General features: G+C 38.0%; 1 protein-coding gene across 2 annotated transcripts in view; it reads left to right on the top strand.

The window, feature by feature from the left end:
• Positions 1-19,923, top strand: part of Map3k7 (mitogen-activated protein kinase kinase kinase 7) — a 62,424-nt gene that overhangs the window by 21,595 nt on the left and 20,906 nt on the right. The window contains exons 6-12 of one of the 2 annotated variants that reach the window (XM_008839957.3): positions 2,689-2,813; positions 5,575-5,703; positions 9,364-9,494; positions 11,037-11,118; positions 13,747-13,877; positions 14,643-14,772; positions 16,999-17,079. In XM_008839957.3, the coding sequence (XP_008838179.1) occupies positions 2,689-2,813; positions 5,575-5,703; positions 9,364-9,494; positions 11,037-11,118; positions 13,747-13,877; positions 14,643-14,772; positions 16,999-17,079 (809 nt within the window). The remainder of the gene's footprint in view (positions 1-2,688; positions 2,814-5,574; positions 5,704-9,363; positions 9,495-11,036; positions 11,119-13,746; positions 13,878-14,642; positions 14,773-16,998; positions 17,080-19,923) is intronic. The other variant, XM_008839958.3, reaches the window with a different exon arrangement.

Below are 19,923 nucleotides of genomic sequence, written 5' to 3'. Positions count from 1 at the left end.
GGATGCTGGTCATTGAACCTGGGTCCTCTGTAAAAGCAACTAGTGCTCTTAACTGCTGAGCCATCTCTCCAGCCCAAAGAAAAAAATTTATAACAATACTTTCTATGTACAATTGAGTATATGTACCTGCTGTATCTTACTGTAAATGGGAGACCTCCAGATTATGTAATCCATCAAGAGTTCCCAAAAGTAGCTAAGCTGAGCCTGATAATACAGGCCTGTAGTCTTAGCTACTCAAAAGTATAAGGCAGGAGGATCACAAGTTCAAGACCAACTTGGGCTACAAAGTAGGTTAAGTGACAGTCTGGGCAAGTTGGTGACATCCTATCTTAAAACGAAAAGTAGAGGGCTCAGAATGTCTAGTTCACATGCCTAACATGCACAGTGTTCAGTCTCCTCAACCTTAAAAAAAAAGTCAATTGACGATATGGTGAAGGATTTTATACTTAGGTATGTATGTGTGTATATATGTCTGCAAGATGTTGCAGCCTGTCTTATTCTATTTTTTGTAAATGTTCATGCCATGTTTGAATGTGAATGGGTTCCCCCATCACCATATTCTGGTTTGCTTCTTCTCTGCTGAAATAAAACACTGACCAAAACCAGTTTGGGGAGGAAAGGGTTTATTTCACTTTCAGCTTACTGCCAGGGCAGGAGCTCAGGGCAGGAACTGAAGCACGGACCATGGAGGTGCATTGCTTACCGGCTTGCTTCTTGGCCCATGCTTAGCCTGCTTTCTTATATGACGTAGGACCACCTGCCCAAGGGTGGTGCCTCCCACAGTGGGCTGGGCCCTCCCACTTCACTCAGCTATCAAAAAAGTATCCCACAGACATGGCCACAGGCCAGTCCAATGAAGGAAATTCCTCAGTTGAGTTTCCCTCCACTCAGGTGGAGGTGTGTCAGGTTGACAGCTAAAGCTATCCAGCACATACCCACGTGGGTTCCAAGAAGCAAACTCAAGTCAAGCCTGAGCCATCGTACCAGCCCAGGTTTTATAGTATCAAACTGTGTTCTCATTTACCTATTGGAAGTTCATTCATATGTATATCAGAAATTAACATATTTTTAGACTTTATGAAAATAAGCCTGCAAAGATAATTTAGATTTCAGTAAGCCTTAAAGACATGTTATGGGCTGGCGAATTATTAAAATCCTTTCAGTGACGGAATACTAATATGAAAGTCATTAAGAAGGATTATTGGAATGTATCGAATGTAAGAGAATGAAACAGTGAAGCCAGGCACAGCCTTTTCAGTTGTCTTGAGTAAAGAGCACCAGAGTTTGAGCTGGTGGCATAGTCTTGTGCAGGCATTTGGGAGGCAGAGGCAGGCAGATCTCTGTGCGATTGAGGCCAGCTTGATCTACATAGTGAAACCTCATTTCCAAAAATAAGTAAGTAAATGAACAAAAGACAAATGGACAAGTGTGGAACAAAAACAGTGAAATGGGAATTTTGCCGTTCCGTTGCATAATAGAGGACTGCTTCATATGGAAGGAAGGTGCATTATGCCCTTTTTGCACTTGAATGATATCAGAAATATTTTTGGTAGTATAATAATGTGAATAGGAGGTTGTCTGTCTTATTGTAATCACATTGAATTAAAAGAGAATTTTCTAAACCTCTCTAGCTAAAGTAGAAAATTGTATACAGTTTTAATAAAGTTTATAATTAAAATGAGTTTCCATTATTTTGTAGGTGATTATGCATATTTTGTGAACTATTTCCATTTTTTCTGTTTATTATCAAAAGCAAAACATTCTAAGTAAAGGCATACTGTTTAGTAATTATTGTTGAGTAATAGCTCCTAGAAATGTGAAATTGAGAAAATTTTCTAACACTCTTTTATTCTTAGTCATAGTAGATTGACTCATCCCACGCATACACATTCTAAATTCAGAAGTGGTTTGGAGGCACTGGAGAGGTGACTCAGTGGTTAAGAGCACTAGGACTCAGATTTGGTTCCCAGCACTCATGGTAGCTAACAACCATCAGTAACTTCAGTTCTGACAACCTCTTCTCACTTCTCTAGGCACTGCACATACATCATGCACTTGTATACATGCAGGCAAAAACATTCATAAATTTTCATTTAAGTGGTTTTGAGTTTGAACAGGTTTTGAAGTACCATCAAAATTAAATAAGAACCATTGGTCTGGAAATGTAGCTCAGCCAGTAGAGCACTATACTCTCGGTTCAGTTTCCAACACTACGAAAGTAGTGGGTGGGTGGATGGGTGGATGGATGGATGGATGGATGGATGGATGGATGGATGGATGGATGGATGGATGATACCATAATTTTCCTTCTATATTGGTGTTACTTTATTTTCAATTAAACTGTATGTTATTTTTTTAGTTGTGTTTATGGTTAACCTCCCATTTCAGGACACATTAATGTTGAACTATAGGAGGGTTTTTAAACTGCATACTCAGTTTGGCTAGAGGGAAATTCAGCTATCAGGACACACTATGGAGCTAGAGCTTGAGACATCAAAATACGGGTCTGGTCATTTAATTTTTGCTGATGTTCCTCTGAATTAGTAGGCCATTACAGTGATCAGGTAACCTTTTATGAAATTTAATGATAACATTCATTTTTGCCTAACATTGCCCATTTCCATAAATGCTTCTTTTATTGTAAAATCAAATATTGACTTTATAACTTCTGATTTTTTTTTTTAACAGCTTGCTGCTGGTTGCAGGGGGGACAGTTCTAAAAATCTGTGATTTTGGTACAGCTTGTGACATTCAGACACACATGACCAATAACAAAGGGAGTGCTGCGTGGATGGCACCCGAAGTGTTTGAAGGTATAGTGGCAGAAACACAACGCAGCTGTAATCCACCTTCGTGTAACTCCAGCACGTGTTTGTAGATTTCCTCCATCTCCGTGGTTTTGTTTCTTCACAGTGTATAAAATATATAGCTTAAGATCCCAAGTTTTAAGGCAAAGTTTAAATTAACATCTGTGCAGTACAAAGATGTGCATTCATAGTTCCATTGAGTCAACATTGATGAATTAGTGGAATGTGTTAAACAAAGTGTCTTTAAACACACACAAAACAAGGGTCATGTAATGACTAATTGACAAAAAAAAATTGTGAACAAAGACACATGAGAACTTGTTCCCGTATTGCCTTTAGGAGCAGCGAGTCCCTGGTTATGGAGACAGACATCTTAGTAGAATACAAGTGCCAGCTGAGGAGAGTCAGCAGTGCTTCTGCACTGGTTTGATAGCAGTTAAGAGCTAATAGCCCTGGCTGGAAAGATGGTTCAGTGGTTAAGAGCATTAGCTGTTCTTGCCGAGGACTCAGGTTTGTTTCCCAACACTCACATCAAGGCTAACAACCATCCCTAACTCCATTTCCAAGGGATCTGATGCCCTCTTATGATCTCCATGGACATTGCACAGCATGGGTACACTTACAGGCAGTACATTTATACACATCGAAAAATGATAATATATAAAATATTTTACTGGAGGGATCGCTCAGTGGTTAAGAACACTGGTTACTCTTGCAGAGAACCAGGATTCCATTCCCAGCACCCACTTGGCAGCTAACAGTCATCCATAGCTCCAGTTCCAGGGGGATCCAACATTCTGTTCTGACCTGCATGGCACTGCATCACATGGGTGCACTTACATGCAAGCAATACACTCATACACATAAAACAAAAGTAATAAATAAAATTTAAAAAAGGATAACCCTAAATTTTAAACCAGCATGCCTTAAAAAGAATGCAAGTCAAAAAATTTTTTAATTAAAAAAATAAAAAAATTTTAAAAATCAATGCAAGTCATTGGGCACAGATAAGACATGAAGAACTACAAATAAAGGATCAGCTTACATTTTCTCTTTCTAGCTCTACTGTTCATTTGGTAGAATTTGAAAGAATAGTTCATGAATTACATACTAAAGTTTCTGTATAAAAACATCAAATTCTTTTTTAAAAGAGAGACATTGAGCTGAGGTAGGTGACTACTATGAATTCCCATTTGTGCAAATGCCTGGAATGCCCATAATACTTAAAAACATTCAGGTATCAGACTCTGGTGAGGGCTTATTTCTTTTATTGTTGATAAATGTGCTGGATAGCTTTAGTGTCATCTTGACACACCTGGGTTGAGGGACCCTCAGTTGGGGAATTTCCTGCATAGGACTGGCCTGTGACCATGTCTGTGGGGCACCTTCTTGACTGTTGAGTGATGTGGGAGGGCCCAGCCCACTGTGAGTGGTGCCACCCCTGGGCAGGTAGGCCTGTGTTGTATAAGAAAGCAGGCTGAGCAGGGGCCAGAGGAGCAAGCCAGTAAGCAGCATTCCTCCATGGCCTGCACTCCAGCTCCCACCTCCGGGTTCCTGCCCCGAGTTCCTACCTTGGGCTCCCTGATAAACTGTGACCTGGGAGATGTAAGCTAAATAAACCCTCTCCTCCCCAAGTTGGTAATGGTCAGAATGTTTGGTCACAGCAATGAAGAAACATACTAGGACAGTGAATTTTAAAGTTTTTTTTGTTTCTTTGTTTATAGGCACCCCAGAGAAAGAGCAAATGCTATGCAGCCAGTCACCTGATTAGAACTGTTTTTCCTAAAGTCCAGTTAAAAACAGATGAACTATAGATGTTTACTTGCATAAATTTAAATGACTTCTGTTTCGTATCCATCATGCATATGCCATCTCTTAAAGTCCTTCACTTATTTAATGTAACTTTCTGTGCCTTGCATGTTATTGTAATTAGAAAAGAAAGAAGTTTGTTTTTGCAAAGTAATAGTATTTTGAGGGCATCAAAACCCAGACTATTAGGCTATGTAAATTTCTGTAAGGTTTCATCAAGAAACACCTATAGCCTAAGCATGTAAATCTATCACTGTAATAATTGGGGTGTAGGTTTGTTTTGTTTTTTTTTCTTTTTTTGGTTGATGATAGTAGTGATGGTTTTAGATCTGTTTATTATGCTGATTTATCTGCCATGTTAGTACTATGAATATTCTTCAGAATTTGCTTGAATTTTCTTTTTAGTTTTTAAATTAAGAATTTTAACTGTATATTAAGGAGGAAGTCAGTAATTAGAACTATCCTTTACTTCAGTAGCAGAAAGTGCTGTCATCTATCAGAGAGTGGAAAAATAAGATTAACAAATGTGGGGCTGATAATACAGTTCAGTGGTAGAACACCTGCTTTGTGTAAACAAAACCCTAGGATCAGTCCCCAAACCTGCACTGTTAAAAATTTTTTTTGAAAAATTGCAGAAAGAAATATAAAGACATTTATAATCTGCCCCATACTCTGCCCAGTGAAAGTATCAGTCTGTGAGTCTACACAAACAAAATGTCTGTACCTCTTGATGAAAAAGGCAGATAATAACTGACTTTCTGGGGTATTTTTTTAGTGTATTATTTTTATTTAATATACTAAAATGTATTTGTTGAAAGCATTTAAGTTACATTAGAAAGAGTAATTGTTTGATAGTCTCTTGTTTCTGTTCAAGATACCATCCTTAAAATTTGTGAAGCCATTTTTTGTAATTTATTTGGGGAAAAAAAGGTCTCGATTATAATACTCTTTTTTGTAGGTAGCAATTACAGTGAAAAATGTGACGTCTTCAGCTGGGGGATTATCCTTTGGGAGGTGATAACACGGCGGAAACCCTTTGATGAGATTGGTGGCCCAGCTTTCCGAATCATGTGGGCTGTTCACAATGGTTTGTAAAAAGAAAATTTTTCAGTGTATTTTGTATATTTCCCATTTAGAATATTGTTCCTGTCCTCCTGCCCAGAGAAGACCATATATCTCTTAACATTAGACTGTATAATTGTTTCCAGACTGACTGCCTTTTACAAAACACTCTTTGTCCTTTCCTCCAGTTCCAGCAGGGTGGCATTAGAGCAGGGTAGTACTGAGAGCAGTCCAGACTACATGGGGCTGCTGATATTTGCTGGCTGCACTAATTAGAGATAGGCTATCAATACTTAGCCAAAGCCTGCAGTCTCTCTCTCAGGAATATAGATGCATTGGGAAAAAAGTACATAAAATATCTGTTAAGATAATTGAGAAACTATCTCCTTGGGAGCAAATATCTTACCAAGGAGAGAAAAAAAAAAACTACTCATAAGAGTTGCTACATGTATTAGTTACTTTTCTCTTGCTGTGATAGAAACACTGACCAACTTATAGAAGGAAGAATTTATTTGAGCTTAGGGTTCCAGAGGAATTACAATCCATCATGGCAAGGAGGCATGGTGGCAGGAGGTGGCTGGAACAGGAACAGAAAGTAGTTCACATCTTCAAGCAGGCACAGGAAGCAAGAGAGCAGATCTGACAAGGCTTATGAACTCTCTAAGCCCGCCCCCAGTGATGTGCTTCCTCCAGCATGGCCACACCTTCTAAGACCTCCCAAAACAGCACCACCAAATGGGGATAAAATGTCCAAATACTTGGAGCCTATGGGGGACATTCTCATTCAAACAATGACATTCCACTCCCTGGCCCCCATAGGCTCATGATATAAAATGCAAAATGCATTTAGTCCAACCTTAAAAGTCCTCAGTCTTTACCAGTCTCAATGCTACTCAAAAGTCCACTCTCTTCTGAGACTCAGGGAAATTGCTTAACTGTAAGCTCCTGTAAAATCAAAAGACAAATTACATACTCCCAACATACAGTGGAACTGAATACACATTCTTATTCTAAAAAGGGAGGAATAGAGGCATAGTGAGGAGATACTGGTTGGACCAAAACAAAACCAAAAGCTAGCAGGACAAACACCAAATCCAGTAGCTCCATGTCTGACTTCTGGGACTTTTCTCCAAAGGGCTTAGATGGCTCAGCCTCTCTCTTGGGCTAGTACCATTCCCTGTATGCAGGTCTTCTTGGCAGATGCCTCACAGCTCTGGCATCATGAACATCTTCCTGGGGTCTCCATTGCCAAGAGGCTTCACCCTCACAGCTTCACGATATGGCCTTCCAGGGCTATGCAGAAGCACCCCTGCTGCACGCTGCCTTGACTCGGTGGCACTCAGAAACCTTGAGGAAGACCCAATGACCCTTCACTGTTACATTTTTCATGCCTCTAAAGCCAGCACCTGGTGAACAAAATTGCCAAGTTTGGCTACAAGTTTGGGATGGACCCCAGCCTGCTTTATCTATTTTAGAAGCTTTTCTCTTCAGTGGCCCCTACAGCATTTTCCTTTCACAAGTTGGAGGCTTAGCTGGATGTGGTCTTGCCCTGGAGGCACCCTCTCCATTGTTTAAGTACAAATCTGTGGGCCTCTCCTTAATCACTTTGATCTCCTTATCAAAGGGATCCTCTCCAGCACATGCCTTGAACGCCAATATTAATCTTCCTAATGCTCTTTTTTGATCCAAACTATACATTCTGTATTTCTTTCTGCCCCATTTGCTCTTTTTCACTGTAGATCTACATAATATTCATTATTAATAGCCACACCACCATTTCTACATTAGGCTGTCTTGAAATTTCTTCTACCAGAGAAATTAGTCCATTGCTTTTCAGCTTATCCTCAGGCAAGCTTTTTGGCTGTGGGCAGACTCCAGCTAGACTCTTTGCCAAAATATTCCAATTGCTGCTTAAGTTCTTATTTCCCTCTGGAACAGCATTGTTCTCAGCACTATTTTCTTCTAGGCACCTACTAGCACGACCTGTTGTTGGCTCTGCTTACAGCAATCAACTGCTTTTCTAGCCCAAGCTTCCAAAGTCTTCCAAGTCTTCCACATTCCTCCAACACCCCACATGGTCAGATTCTTCACAGCAAACAGCCCACTCTCCAGTACCAATTAATTACTGTATTAGTTACTTTTTTCTGTTGCTATGATAGAAACACTGACCAAAGCAACTTATAGAAGGGAGCATTTATACGGTTCCAGAGGAATTACAGCCTATCGCAGTGGGGAGGCATGGTGGCAGGAGGTGGCTGGAGGAGGAGTGGAAGCTAAGCTCACACCTTCAAAGTAGGCACAGGATGCAAGAGATGACTCTAGATCCAGCAAGGCTTAAGAACTCTCTAAGCCCTCAGTGATGTGCTTCCTCCAGTATATCCACACCTTCTAAGACCTCCCAAAACAGCCCCACCAACTGAGGACAAAATGTCCAAATACTTAGAGCCTATGGGGAGTGTTCTCATTCAAACCATCACACTGCATAAGCTCAGAAAGACAAAACACAAAATACTTTATGTTGCTTTATTTTATATTTTCAACATACTTAATGGGGCAAGCTCTATCTCCTGATGGTACACATTAGGAGACTAAGACTGAGAAAGGTTAAAGAACTTGCCCAATGTCATGATTAGTAAGAGATGGAGTTGCAATTCAAATTTGGATCTTTCTGACTCAAATACTCCGAATTAGGTATTGGACTCAGCGTTCTGTGACCTTTATGTGCCTCGTGTACCTCTGATGAAGTGGACTTAGCCGTCCATATATGTGTTAGAATATATCTTCTTTACTAAGTTACTTCACATTTTTTTTTTTGGATTAAAAAACTCTTTATGAAGAAAAATTAAGTCATCTTCCTAAGTGCAGCAGCACTGTTATTTCATTTTTCTTTCTTGACTGTGGTCATTTTGATTAGTGAATTTTTGAATACTATTCTACAGATGATTAAAAACAAATGCCTAACTTAACATCATTCATAGACTGGCCAAACAAAACCAACACTGGAGTAATCTTAGCTGTTTTGTCAGCTTCCTGTACCACCTTTAATGATACAACCTGTAGTGTCCTTGTAGAAGGTACAAGAGCCTTGGCCAAGAGTCACTTGTCAGCAAAAAACAGAGTAAAAGAACACACTTGCTGACTGATTAAACCACCAAGGTCTCATTTGTATTTGAAGCCACTCTTAAGTGGGGGCCTTATCAGTACTGTTAGGAACTTGTTAAATTATACCATGTTGGCAGTCTTCAGTGTGCGAAATGATTAATTAATGGCAACTGAAAGGGAAGTCAGTGTGTCACCACAGTTAATCACCTTTTATGCTTGGAAAATGAATTTTGAAACACATTTGAAAATTTTGCAGTCTGAAAATTGAGATAAGGTTTTCCTCAGCCACTATTTTGTTTTTCTCAATAAAAAACACATTAAACCTTTGCTTCTTGTTAAAAGAATGTTTATAACAAGTCAAATATTACTAGCTGTCAGTGTTACTATTACCAAAATGTGTTAAAAATTTCAGTGTAGCTTGAATAGTTTGTCCTTTATGAAAAAATATGTAGATAGGATAAATGGTAACTAGAAAGCAAAAAAAAATAAGTTTTTACTAACCCAGTATTGCTTAAGAAATACCTACACAAAGCCTGCACCATTCTTTGGGTAATTTTTTCATTTCTCTGATTTTCAATTATAGGTACTCGACCACCACTGATCAAAAATTTACCTAAGCCCATTGAGAGCCTGATGACTCGTTGCTGGTCTAAAGATCCTTCTCAGCGCCCTTCGATGGAGGAAATTGTGAAAATTATGACTCACTTGATGCGGGTATAATCCTTCTTTTGAGGGGCTTTGGGTTTAGAGGAATTTAATATATGCTGAGGTTTGATGGGCTTTTAAAATAAAGTAGATACTGACTTTTTTGCATTATTCTTTTTTGTATTTTTAAACTTAAAATAGGCGTTCATAAAATCAGAAGAGGGAACATTAGAAAAAGAATCTAGCTCTTTCTCATAGAAATGATTAGATTAGGTTTCTGGACTTCATATTTTATACTAGCATTTATAGACAAATCTATCTGTCTCTGGGCCTGTTACTCAGTGATAGTAAGAGAAACTGACCCATGCAACAGCTAAAGCTTTTGCAGGGCTTACATATAGCATGGCTAATAACATGCTAACACAAACTTTTAAGTGCTCATCATATTGTCATCAAAATTTAGTCATTTATACAGGGAACCTGGGCATTCTATTCTAAGACATTTATTTGAATAATTTTTACTGTATTCACTTTTGATTGCTTTTTTTTTAAGGTTTTCACATGCCAATAAAAACTGAGTTTTTTTTTCTAGGACTAATGAAATATTTTAATTTAAAAGAACACTTTTTAAGAGATAATCAAATTTTTCTATGTTGGAAATTAAGCACTTTCAGATTATTTCAAATACTTTATGCTTTTAGTTTTTAGAACACTAATAAAAACCATCAGGTGCTAACTTTGACTTAAGTTCATACACTTAAAATTTGGGGCTGTATAGATTATTCAGTGGATAAATATGCTCACCTGTGCTTTGAGAATTTCTTTCCCCCTAAATTTTCAGTTTTTTGTCCAGAAAATAATTTCAGTATTATGTCTTAGATTCACGAAAGGCATCCATATCTTACCTGCTTGATGTTTAAAATGTTAGACCATCTATAGCTGAATCCTGAAAGATAATCAGAAAGTCTCTGCTCTAATTGAAATTGATTTCCTGCATACCCAGCTCTCACTCCTGCCTGCTTAGTATCTCTCTAAAATGAATTCAGATTTGAATTTTCTATGAAATCTGCAAACTCCTTATCCCCATGGAACTGTTTGTTTTCTGTTTTTTTCAAAAATGGAGATTTTCCTATATCTTAAACAAATCTCAATTTCACAAGTATACAAAAAAAAAAATTAGATCTAACAACGGTTCAGTGGTATGCCAGTTCCAGTTGTCAAGCTAACAGTCACTGTAGTGATTTGAAAGTGTCTGTTACTGTTACGAAAACATAAATGTGTTTCATGAAATTCTGAGAAATGTTACTATTCTATTCCATATACTTCTCTAGAGGATTTTTTTCTTCAAGACTCTCTTGACCCTATAATCTAGGTGCTTAGGTAGGTAAATGATACTGTTCACAGCTAGTGTTCCAAAAGGAGTGTGTGTCACCACTTTGTAAAATTGAAAACAAGCCTCCAAATTCAGACTACACATTAGGGAAAATAAAGCAGCATCTGCTTGGTAAAAATAAGGAAATAGTGCAGATGTGTTCTTCAGTTAATTTGAAAAGGGTTTAATCTGTGTTAAAGAAATTTTAAATTTTGATTTGTTTTTTTATATATATATAGTACTTTCCAGGAGCAGATGAGCCATTACAGTACCCTTGTCAGTATTCTGATGAAGGACAGAGCAACTCGGCCACCAGTACAGGTAAATGGATGGATTGAAGAATAACATTCAGAGCCAGGCGTGGTGGTAAAGGCCTTTAATCCCAGCACTTCGGAGGCAGAGGCAGGCAGATCTCTTGAGTTCAAGGCCAGCCTGGTATACATAATGAGTTCCATACCGGCTGGGGCTACAGGGAGACCCTGTCTCAAAAAGACCAAAAAAAGAGAAGAATAACATCTCAATTTTTAATTCTGTTTAAGCTTTTTTTTTTGGGGGGGGGGCGGTCTGTTCCCCTGAAGTTACAGTCAAGTAGCAATGAGTGATGTCCCCATTTGCATCTTAATTCCTCATTTCTTATGACTGACTGCAATTTGAGTTTCCAGGTGCCTCCCTCTTCGTGAAGGTACCCTACTAGATTAAAGAATTATTTAAGACCTGCTTTCAAGTCTTAGAATTCTTACATAGTTAAGTCTAAAAAGATTGAGTATTGTACTGCTGTAAATATCATTCTTAATTTCATTCTTAATTTTGGTTCCTTAAGGCAAGGTCTTTCTTTATAGTCCGAGCTCACATAGAACTCATCCCTGTTACCCAGGGTAGCCTCAAACTCCTGGTCCCCCTGCCTTAGATTCTTGAGTTCTCTGATTAAAGATAATATGTCACCACACCCAAGTGTTTTTATCTGGACGTTGTTAGGTCAAATTGTACTACAAACTAAATGTTAAATTCCTTGATTACTAACATCATACTTTTTGGTTTTCTTATAAAGAGATTTATTTATGTAAGAAGCTGTGTTTTAGTTACAACTTTAGTTTTCTAAAATATGAAGTAGAAATAAATGGTAGTTGGAAGCCATCAAAAAATAGTAGAAATAGTACTCTAAAATAGTAGAGTTAATACCCTAACTCTGTAACTTAGAAAAATACTTCTCAAAATAAGTGTCCTGCCAATTTAATTACATCTAGAGATAATTAATTACACACACACACACTGTACTTTGTTTTTTCATTTGTTACTAACATTTTCACTGGTCTATTTCCCCCTTTGAGAATGGCTTTACTTGTTTGTTTCCAGCTGCTTACTGTTGGGCTAGATATTCAGATTCCTATTTCCTGAAACATGCTCTGAATTGTACAGTGAGCCCATCCAGAATGACATCATTGCATCTTTCTTTCTCTCCATCCTGGGCCTTCAGCTGTTGGTCCTGCTGCCTTGTCACTGACTCCCAGCCCTCCTCCAAGGCACTTCTTTCCTTTCTCCCTCACTTAAGTCTGGTCTACAGTTCTGATCCCTTGGGAATCATTCCAGCAATGGATCTTTCTCAGACTTGCCTAACTAAGTCATGGGCCTGATTGGCTCTGACACTGAGCTTGCTCCTTGACTGTTTCAGTGCAGCTAAGTGTGGCCAGAAACAGCACATGTTGACGGTCCTCAAATATGTGCTTAGTGTTGCTGACAGTTGTACAATATTTTTCTCCAGCTCCTCTTTTCTAGATTATTTAGTTTTATACTTTAGCCCCTTTCCTTAAACTCTCCTGTCCACACTGTCAGCTGACCTTGTTTGCTCATTAAGAAAATTTGACTGATCAGAAGACAACTTCCACAAAGTACCCGTGTGTCTGTGTACCTACTCACATTCATGCTTATCAACTCTGTTTTCTATTATTATATGGCTGAACTAGCAAGACTTTTTACTTGTGCATTATACTCATCTGCCCTTCCTGGCAATGATCTTTCTCTTTTTTTTCATGAATTTTAGCCTTTCTACTGGGAGCATTCCAAGAACAGACATTCGCTAACTTCTCTCCCCTCCTGTTCTCTTGCACCAGCTCCACTTAGCCTTCATTACACTGCTGCTCCAGAATTGTTCTTAAGTCACCAGTTATCTCTGTATTACTAGATCTAAGTGGGATTCTGTGTTCCCATGTGGCCCTAAGCAGTGTCTGACACAGTTCATTCCTCTCTCCTTACAGCTCCTTCTTCAGTTGCTGACCAGGATCCGGTAGTAGTTTTGAGTTTCATGTTACATTTCTCATCAGATTTTTTTAGGTTTCGTTACTATTTCATGTTTTGTTTTGTTGTTTTGTTTTGTTTTGTGTGTGCTCATAAGCAGGCATTCTACTACCGAGCCACATCTCCATCTTGTTCTTGGTTTTCTTTGCTGGACTTGTCTCATTTCCTAAACTAAAAATGGCAGAGTGCAGAGGGCTCAGAGCAGTTGACTTCTTTGCATATTTACCCAGGTCTGTTTTCTTGGTTACGTCTACAGGCACCAGGTTTTCTGTCTACCTAGTTTACTGGTATTTGTCTTCAACTTATACCTGACCTCACCCTTATAGGTCTGACTACTTTCTTGATATCTAGTAAGAACTCAAACTTGGTGCTTTCCTATTTGAGTTCTAGGAACACTCTTTAAACTACTCATCCTCTGTTTCTCCATCTCTGTTCTTCTGCTTCAGGGCAGGAACCTTAAGTTATTCGTGATTATTTAGTTGGTTATTTTTTGTAGTCTTTGTAATTTTCATTTAAAATGACTTTATTAGTATGAAAGTCTTGTTTTGTTTTTATTTAGGTCTTGCCAATTTCACAACAAATTTAAGTGATATATTATCCAAATAAGGCATTTGTATTATTCGCAACCTGTAGTCACAAATGTTTCTGCTTTCCTAGGCTCATTCATGGACATTGCTTCTACAAATACCAGTAATAAAAGTGACACTAATATGGAGCAAGTTCCTGCCACAAATGATACTATTAAACGCTTAGAGTCAAAATTGCTGAAAAATCAGGCAAAGCAACAGGTTTGTTATTATTAAAAGTAAAATTGCATGGCTGTCTTACCAGAAGTCAGAACATTAAGCTAACTGAATTAATTATTTGTCTCCTTCTATTGTATAATCCTGACTCTTCTTCCTGACCCAGATGAGCTTAAGATGAGAGACATGAAATTTTCCTGCTGTTTATTATCAAACAAAATGTTTTCCTTTCTTTTGACTTCTGTTGCCAACTTTGCAGCGTCCTCCCTGTGATACGTCCCTAGTTAGTGGTTCTATTAAAAATGTAAAATGGGTACGTTTTGGCTATGTCCCCAGTTTAAGAAGTTCTTTTAAATCTATCATTTCATCCTGTTCAAGTTTGTTGTATTGTGGCCGTTGTTGATCTAAATTTTTTAAGCTTTATTTTTATTTTATGTGTTTGTGTGAGTGCCTGTGTCCATATATATGCATTACATTCGTGTCTGATGTCCTCAGGGGCAAGAAGAGGGCATTGAATCTCCTGGAATTGGAGTTACAGGGGTTGTTTGTGAGCTGCCATGTGGGGGCTAGGACCCAAATCCAGGTCTTCTGAGAGTAAAGCAAGTGCTCGCAACTGTAGGGCCATCTCTCCAGCCCCTTAAAATTGTTTTGAGTAGCTTGTATCTGAGCTTACTCCCCCTTACCTCCCTCTCACTGTAAAGGTCCCTCTTTCAGAGCCACACAGTAGCCATAAGAATCCCACTTGCATCTTTCTCTTTCTCAGCTGCCCAGATTTCTAAATGTAATTCAGACTAACCTGATTTTTGACAGAGTGAATCTGGACGACTGAGCTTGGGAGCCTCCCGTGGGAGCAGCGTGGAGAGTTTGCCCCCAGCCTCAGAGGGCAAGAGGATGAGTGCTGACATGTCTGAAATAGAAGCGAGGATTGCTGCGACCACAGGTAAAAAGGACCTGCAGATACACAGGAGTGAGAGCAGGTGCCATCCTCCGCTCGGCCTGGGAGTTGTTGTCCTTAGTGGGGATATGGGGGCGGGGGGAGTCGTATATTTTTTCAAACAGCAGTTTTATAGTATTATTTCTAAGCAATCAACATTAGATTCAAAATAAGAGAAGTATGGCTTGAGATTTTATGTAGATTATAAAGTATATCTTCTAGTAACAGATTTTATCAAAAGTAATTCCACTCAAACATGAGCTCAAAGTCTAAGAAACTAAAATTTGGTAAACGCCAGAATATTTGCCAGGTTTTTGAATGATTCTACTAGGTTTTGATACTGAACTCAAAAAAAAAAAGTTAATTGGCAGGAAATTGTACTCCAGATCACATTATGATTCAGCCTTACTGTCTGCTCCATCCTTTCAGTGACAAAAACACCTAAGCAGGTTGTAGATAATTCACTTAATGATGAAATAAGAGAGTAAATCTCATTCTGTCAGTTCCTAAAATTCTTACTAATAGGTGTGCTACTTAGCATAAAAACAGTGACATGTTTTGTTACCTTGCTGAACTGACCACACTTTCTAGCCAGACTTCATTTTAGTAATGCCAATTTAGTTTGGGCTTTATTTTGTTGTTTCTAATTCTTCCAAGGGTAGAAAAAAAAGATTATAAAAGTAAACACGTTGTTAAGGAGAATGTGGAAGTGTAAACAAACAAAATCGCATAATTCTCCTGAGAGATAAATACCTAACATTTTGGTGTATTGGCTTCTACTTTTAATTACATATGCATTTAAGTATGTAATTCTAGTATTTTTTACTTAGTTGTTTGTTTTCTAAATAAAATATTGTATGTGTTGCTCTTTCAGACGGTAGTAGTTCACATGAACTGACACACTGTATTTGTCTTAACTAATCACAATCGCTGATTTTTATCAACTAGCACTTTCTTTGTCTTGCATAGACAAATCTAGGTAAGCTCCAAGTGTTTTCCTGTACTTTTGTGTCTTCAAGATTACTTTGTGGTTCAAAGTGGCTGCTACAGTTCAGCTCATTGCTTCCACATTCCAGGTAGCAGGAAAGAAGAAATAAGGAAGAATAAAAGAGCAGCCAAGCTCCTTCAAGGAGCTTTCCATAACAACTTCCACATAGATATCATTGGCCAGAGTAACGTGGTCAGATGACTTACACATACCTTACAACATTACTGTCTGCTAAATAAAGTCAGAGTTCATTGCAAAGAAGAAAGGGATAGAGATTAGCAGGGAGCTAGCAGTCTCTGCCCCAAGGAGATCTACAGGAAGAATCAAATTGAGTAGAGGTCAACAGCCATGCATTCAGGGATGTTACTCAAGGTGGACACTTAAAATAATGATTCCACCCTAAAATGGAAAGTAGTGTTACAATCATAGTTCTATACTTTTGCTAATATTATTTTTCTAATCAGATACAGGTTTATGATTACTCTTTATAGCAATGACATTTTACTAGTTTAAGGATAGATAACCATACACATATAAATTACCTTTTTCTCTGTACCTAAATGGAGGACAAATGCTATTGTACGTCCTTTGAATTTTACATAATTTGAATTTTTAATGATTTGTCTTATTTTAAAAGATATCCAGCTTTTTACAGCCTTAATGTTTGCTAGTTATATACCCTAGACTTTGAAAACTATAGTAAATATCCAGTTTATTAGAAATAATGTAGAAGTACTTAGGAAAACATGCATTTTGTGATTTGATTTGGTATCTATTGTGTAATCACTGAATTTTACTTTATAGCACACTCCAAGAAGCACCTAACTTTAAGATCTCTTCCTATGTTTGTGTGATTAGAACAAATACGACAACTTATGTAACTAACCCCTCTCTACCCTCCGTCCCTCCCTTTCCTACCCTCACCAAACATCATTCACTTCACTTAGATAGAGGATTTCTTTGAACACATCTGAAACCTAGCTTTCTCATTACCCTGCAGCTTTGTCTGTCTTTTGTTGTTGTTTTCCCTGTTAATTAAAACCAGTATGTGAAACTTGTACTGTTAGTTGTTTGCTCTTCAGTTGCACCTCTCTGAGCATGGTGGAAAAGTTAGATAGTCCTGCATGACCGTCTGCATGAGACGTTATTAACATGACTATTGAGAACTCTCCTGTTTTGTAGTCGTTTTCCATGTTACTATTTGTGGTTGTTTGCATGTATACTGTATGTATGTGTTTTTGCAGCCTATTCCAAGCCTAAACGGGGCCACCGTAAAACCGCTTCCTTTGGCAACATTCTGGATGTCCCTGAGATCGTCATATCAGGTATCATAGGCCACCTGCCTTGGTCTAACAGCTGTGGAACTGGAATAATGATCCCTGGTACCTTTAAATGCTTCTTGCTCCAATTTTTATAGGCCATGAAAATGGATACCTTGCGTACAGTATCTAGGGAGACAGAACGAAGACTGTATACTATTTTACTGAAACAGATTTGGAAGACAGCTTCAAATCTCTAACAATGGGGATGCAGTAGAAAGGAAAGAAAACCTCACAGGAGGGAGAACATAACCCCAAGCCTTACCAACGTCTTCTTACCTTGGAAGGACACATAGGCTAAACCAAGACCTTTTTGCACGCAGCAGAAAGAGGACACAGCTCTAAACTGTGTGTTGTCCTTGACTCCTTTCTTCCCCCAGTTACCACTTTGTGGGGTTCCTGTAGCCAGCCTGTTTCTGTTGGGAGCAAGTAAATGTGAAGTTGATAGAGACTTATTAAGTACCATTTTGCCCTAAACTAGGAAGAAGGACAAAGTAAAACCAAATGAGGCTTGCTGTGATTTGCAGGTTATCCTCCCAAAAATAAAAGCATGCAAAACAAGTGGTTAAATTCTGTTTCTTATGTGTTATAAGGAGGACCTGTTTTTATACCTTATTCATACATGGTGTGTATTTCTTTTAGTGATCATTTCATAGGTAAATAAAGACTTTCATTTTAAATAAAAACTTAAATGACATAATGACCTTCAGTATTGAACAATATGTGTGAATTGTATTAAAATGATCATTTGGACCAGTGAGATAACTCGCAGGTAAGAGCACTTGCTGCCAAGCCTGATGACTTGAGTTTGATCCCTAGAATCCACAGGGTAGAAGAAGAGAACCAGCTCCCAAAAGTTGTCCTCTGAGCTGTATACTCATGCTGTAGCGCACACACGTGCACGCACGTGCACACACACACACACAATAAAATAATAAGTAAATGTAAAATTTTAGAAGTAATCATTTCTCCGTCTGCCAAAAAAATATTTTCCTGCATCTCAGACTCCAAAATTTTGATAAAGTACTAGGTACTTTATACATGTATTCGGCATTCTGTACTTTGCCTAGGATAGTAGTTACTTAGCATTGTGTTTATACTGTAATTGGATGCCCATTTTTTCCTTCTAAAATTAAAACTCTAAATATAAAGACTGCGTTTGTTAATTATTATTAATTATATTAGTAGTAGCTGGCTCAGTACTTCACATATTGAACATACTGTAATAAATAGGTGTTTATTTACCTATTTGTTTATTTTGGATTTTTAACAGGGTCTCACTACATAACCCTGGCTGTTCTGGAACCCACCATATAGACCAGAATGGCCTGACCTCACAGAGATCTGTCTGTCTCTGCCTCCTGAGTACTGGGATTAAAAGGGTGGATCATCATGCCCAACATAAATAGTTGTTTATTAAATTAATTAATTAGCCCTGTTGAGCATATCTAATGGCTAGGAACTAGGGTACAAAATATAAATTATACAATTTTATGGGTCATTTTGTCTATAGAAAATTATTTCATGGTAATTTTTCACTAATTGTCAAAGTGATGGCCTATTTACAACATTTCCACCAGTGCTCTTCAAAGCAAAGCATTAACCCATTTCTCAGGGAGTAAATTTTATGTATTAAGGACTGCTTTAGAAATTAACAAAGTATTTGTGATTATTTTACTTCCATGCTGATAGATATATAAGGGAATAATTTACTGCCTAAAGAAGTGGCAACTTTTAAACTTACCTAGGGCTCGTGATTACCTTAAATATTTGAGAGGATCGGGCAAATTAAACAAACAGCAGTATAACCTTAAGGTAGATCTAAAGGATAAACGTCAAGAGCAGGTGTGTGTGTGTGTGTGTGTGTGTGTGTGTGTGTGTGTTATTAGAACTTTAATAGTTTTTAACATATTTTCATTGAATTTTTGTGCATTTCACACAATACAGCTTAATCATATTTAGACCCCCTCTCCTATATGCACACCCCCTATAGCCCACCCATTGAAGTTCATGCATTTTGTCATATATGTTAAGGCCTGTTGAGTTAAGTTTGTGTACCCAGATGTCCCTCAATGTGAGTTCATCTACTGGAGCCTGGGGAAAGGTTAGGGGATAGAGTAATAGTTTACAAGTGGCAAAAGCTAGTGTTCAGTGAACAGAGGACAGGATGCTACTTAGCTACCTGTAGTGAGTGGTACTACACAGCCTCTCAAATGAGGAATTAGTACAAAAAGTTAGTGGTGCTGAAGCTGAGAAATCCTGGTTAGAGGCTCTTTGTGAACTACACAGTAGTTGAAAGTGCAGCATATCTTAATACTGGGACTTCCATTGCACACTTGTACCTGTTACATCAGGTGAAACTGTAGCCATTTTACAGATAACTAAGATCTAATGGTGCTGAGTAATTTTTTTTTTTTTTTCTTCTTTGCCAGAGCCACCCAGGGAAGACTCCAGCCTAGGTCTTCTGATTCCAAATCACATGCATGTTTTGCTCTTTTTAAGTCACAGAAGGTAGAGCAGTTCTACCTTGCCCTTTAGGGTTTTCATTCAGGAGAGCTCTTAACTTGGGGAGACAAGGATGGTAGATCCTTATGAAATCAACAAACCTTAATTCTGCTGTTAATTGCCAAAGCAGCAATGCTGTTTAAATGAAAATATTTTTCAGTAATACATTTTAAAAAATATTCTTGTTTTCCCTCAGATTTCCAAACATTAATCATTTTTACTCTCTTTAATAAGAATAAATGCAAGATCTGGAATTGAAATGAATATACATAAAACTAAAACATTAATAAGCCCTAAGTTGTATTTTTAAATTAAATATAATGCTAGAACCCAACCTTTGGGGCT

Source organism: Nannospalax galili, unplaced genomic scaffold (assembly GCF_000622305.1).
Source record: "Nannospalax galili isolate Female #2095 unplaced genomic scaffold, S.galili_v1.0 scaffold1299, whole genome shotgun sequence".
NCBI classification, from domain to species: domain Eukaryota; kingdom Metazoa; phylum Chordata; class Mammalia; order Rodentia; family Spalacidae; genus Nannospalax; species Nannospalax galili.
The sequence above is the reverse complement of the archived record's forward strand: the minus strand, read 5'-3'. Positions and strand labels throughout refer to the sequence as shown.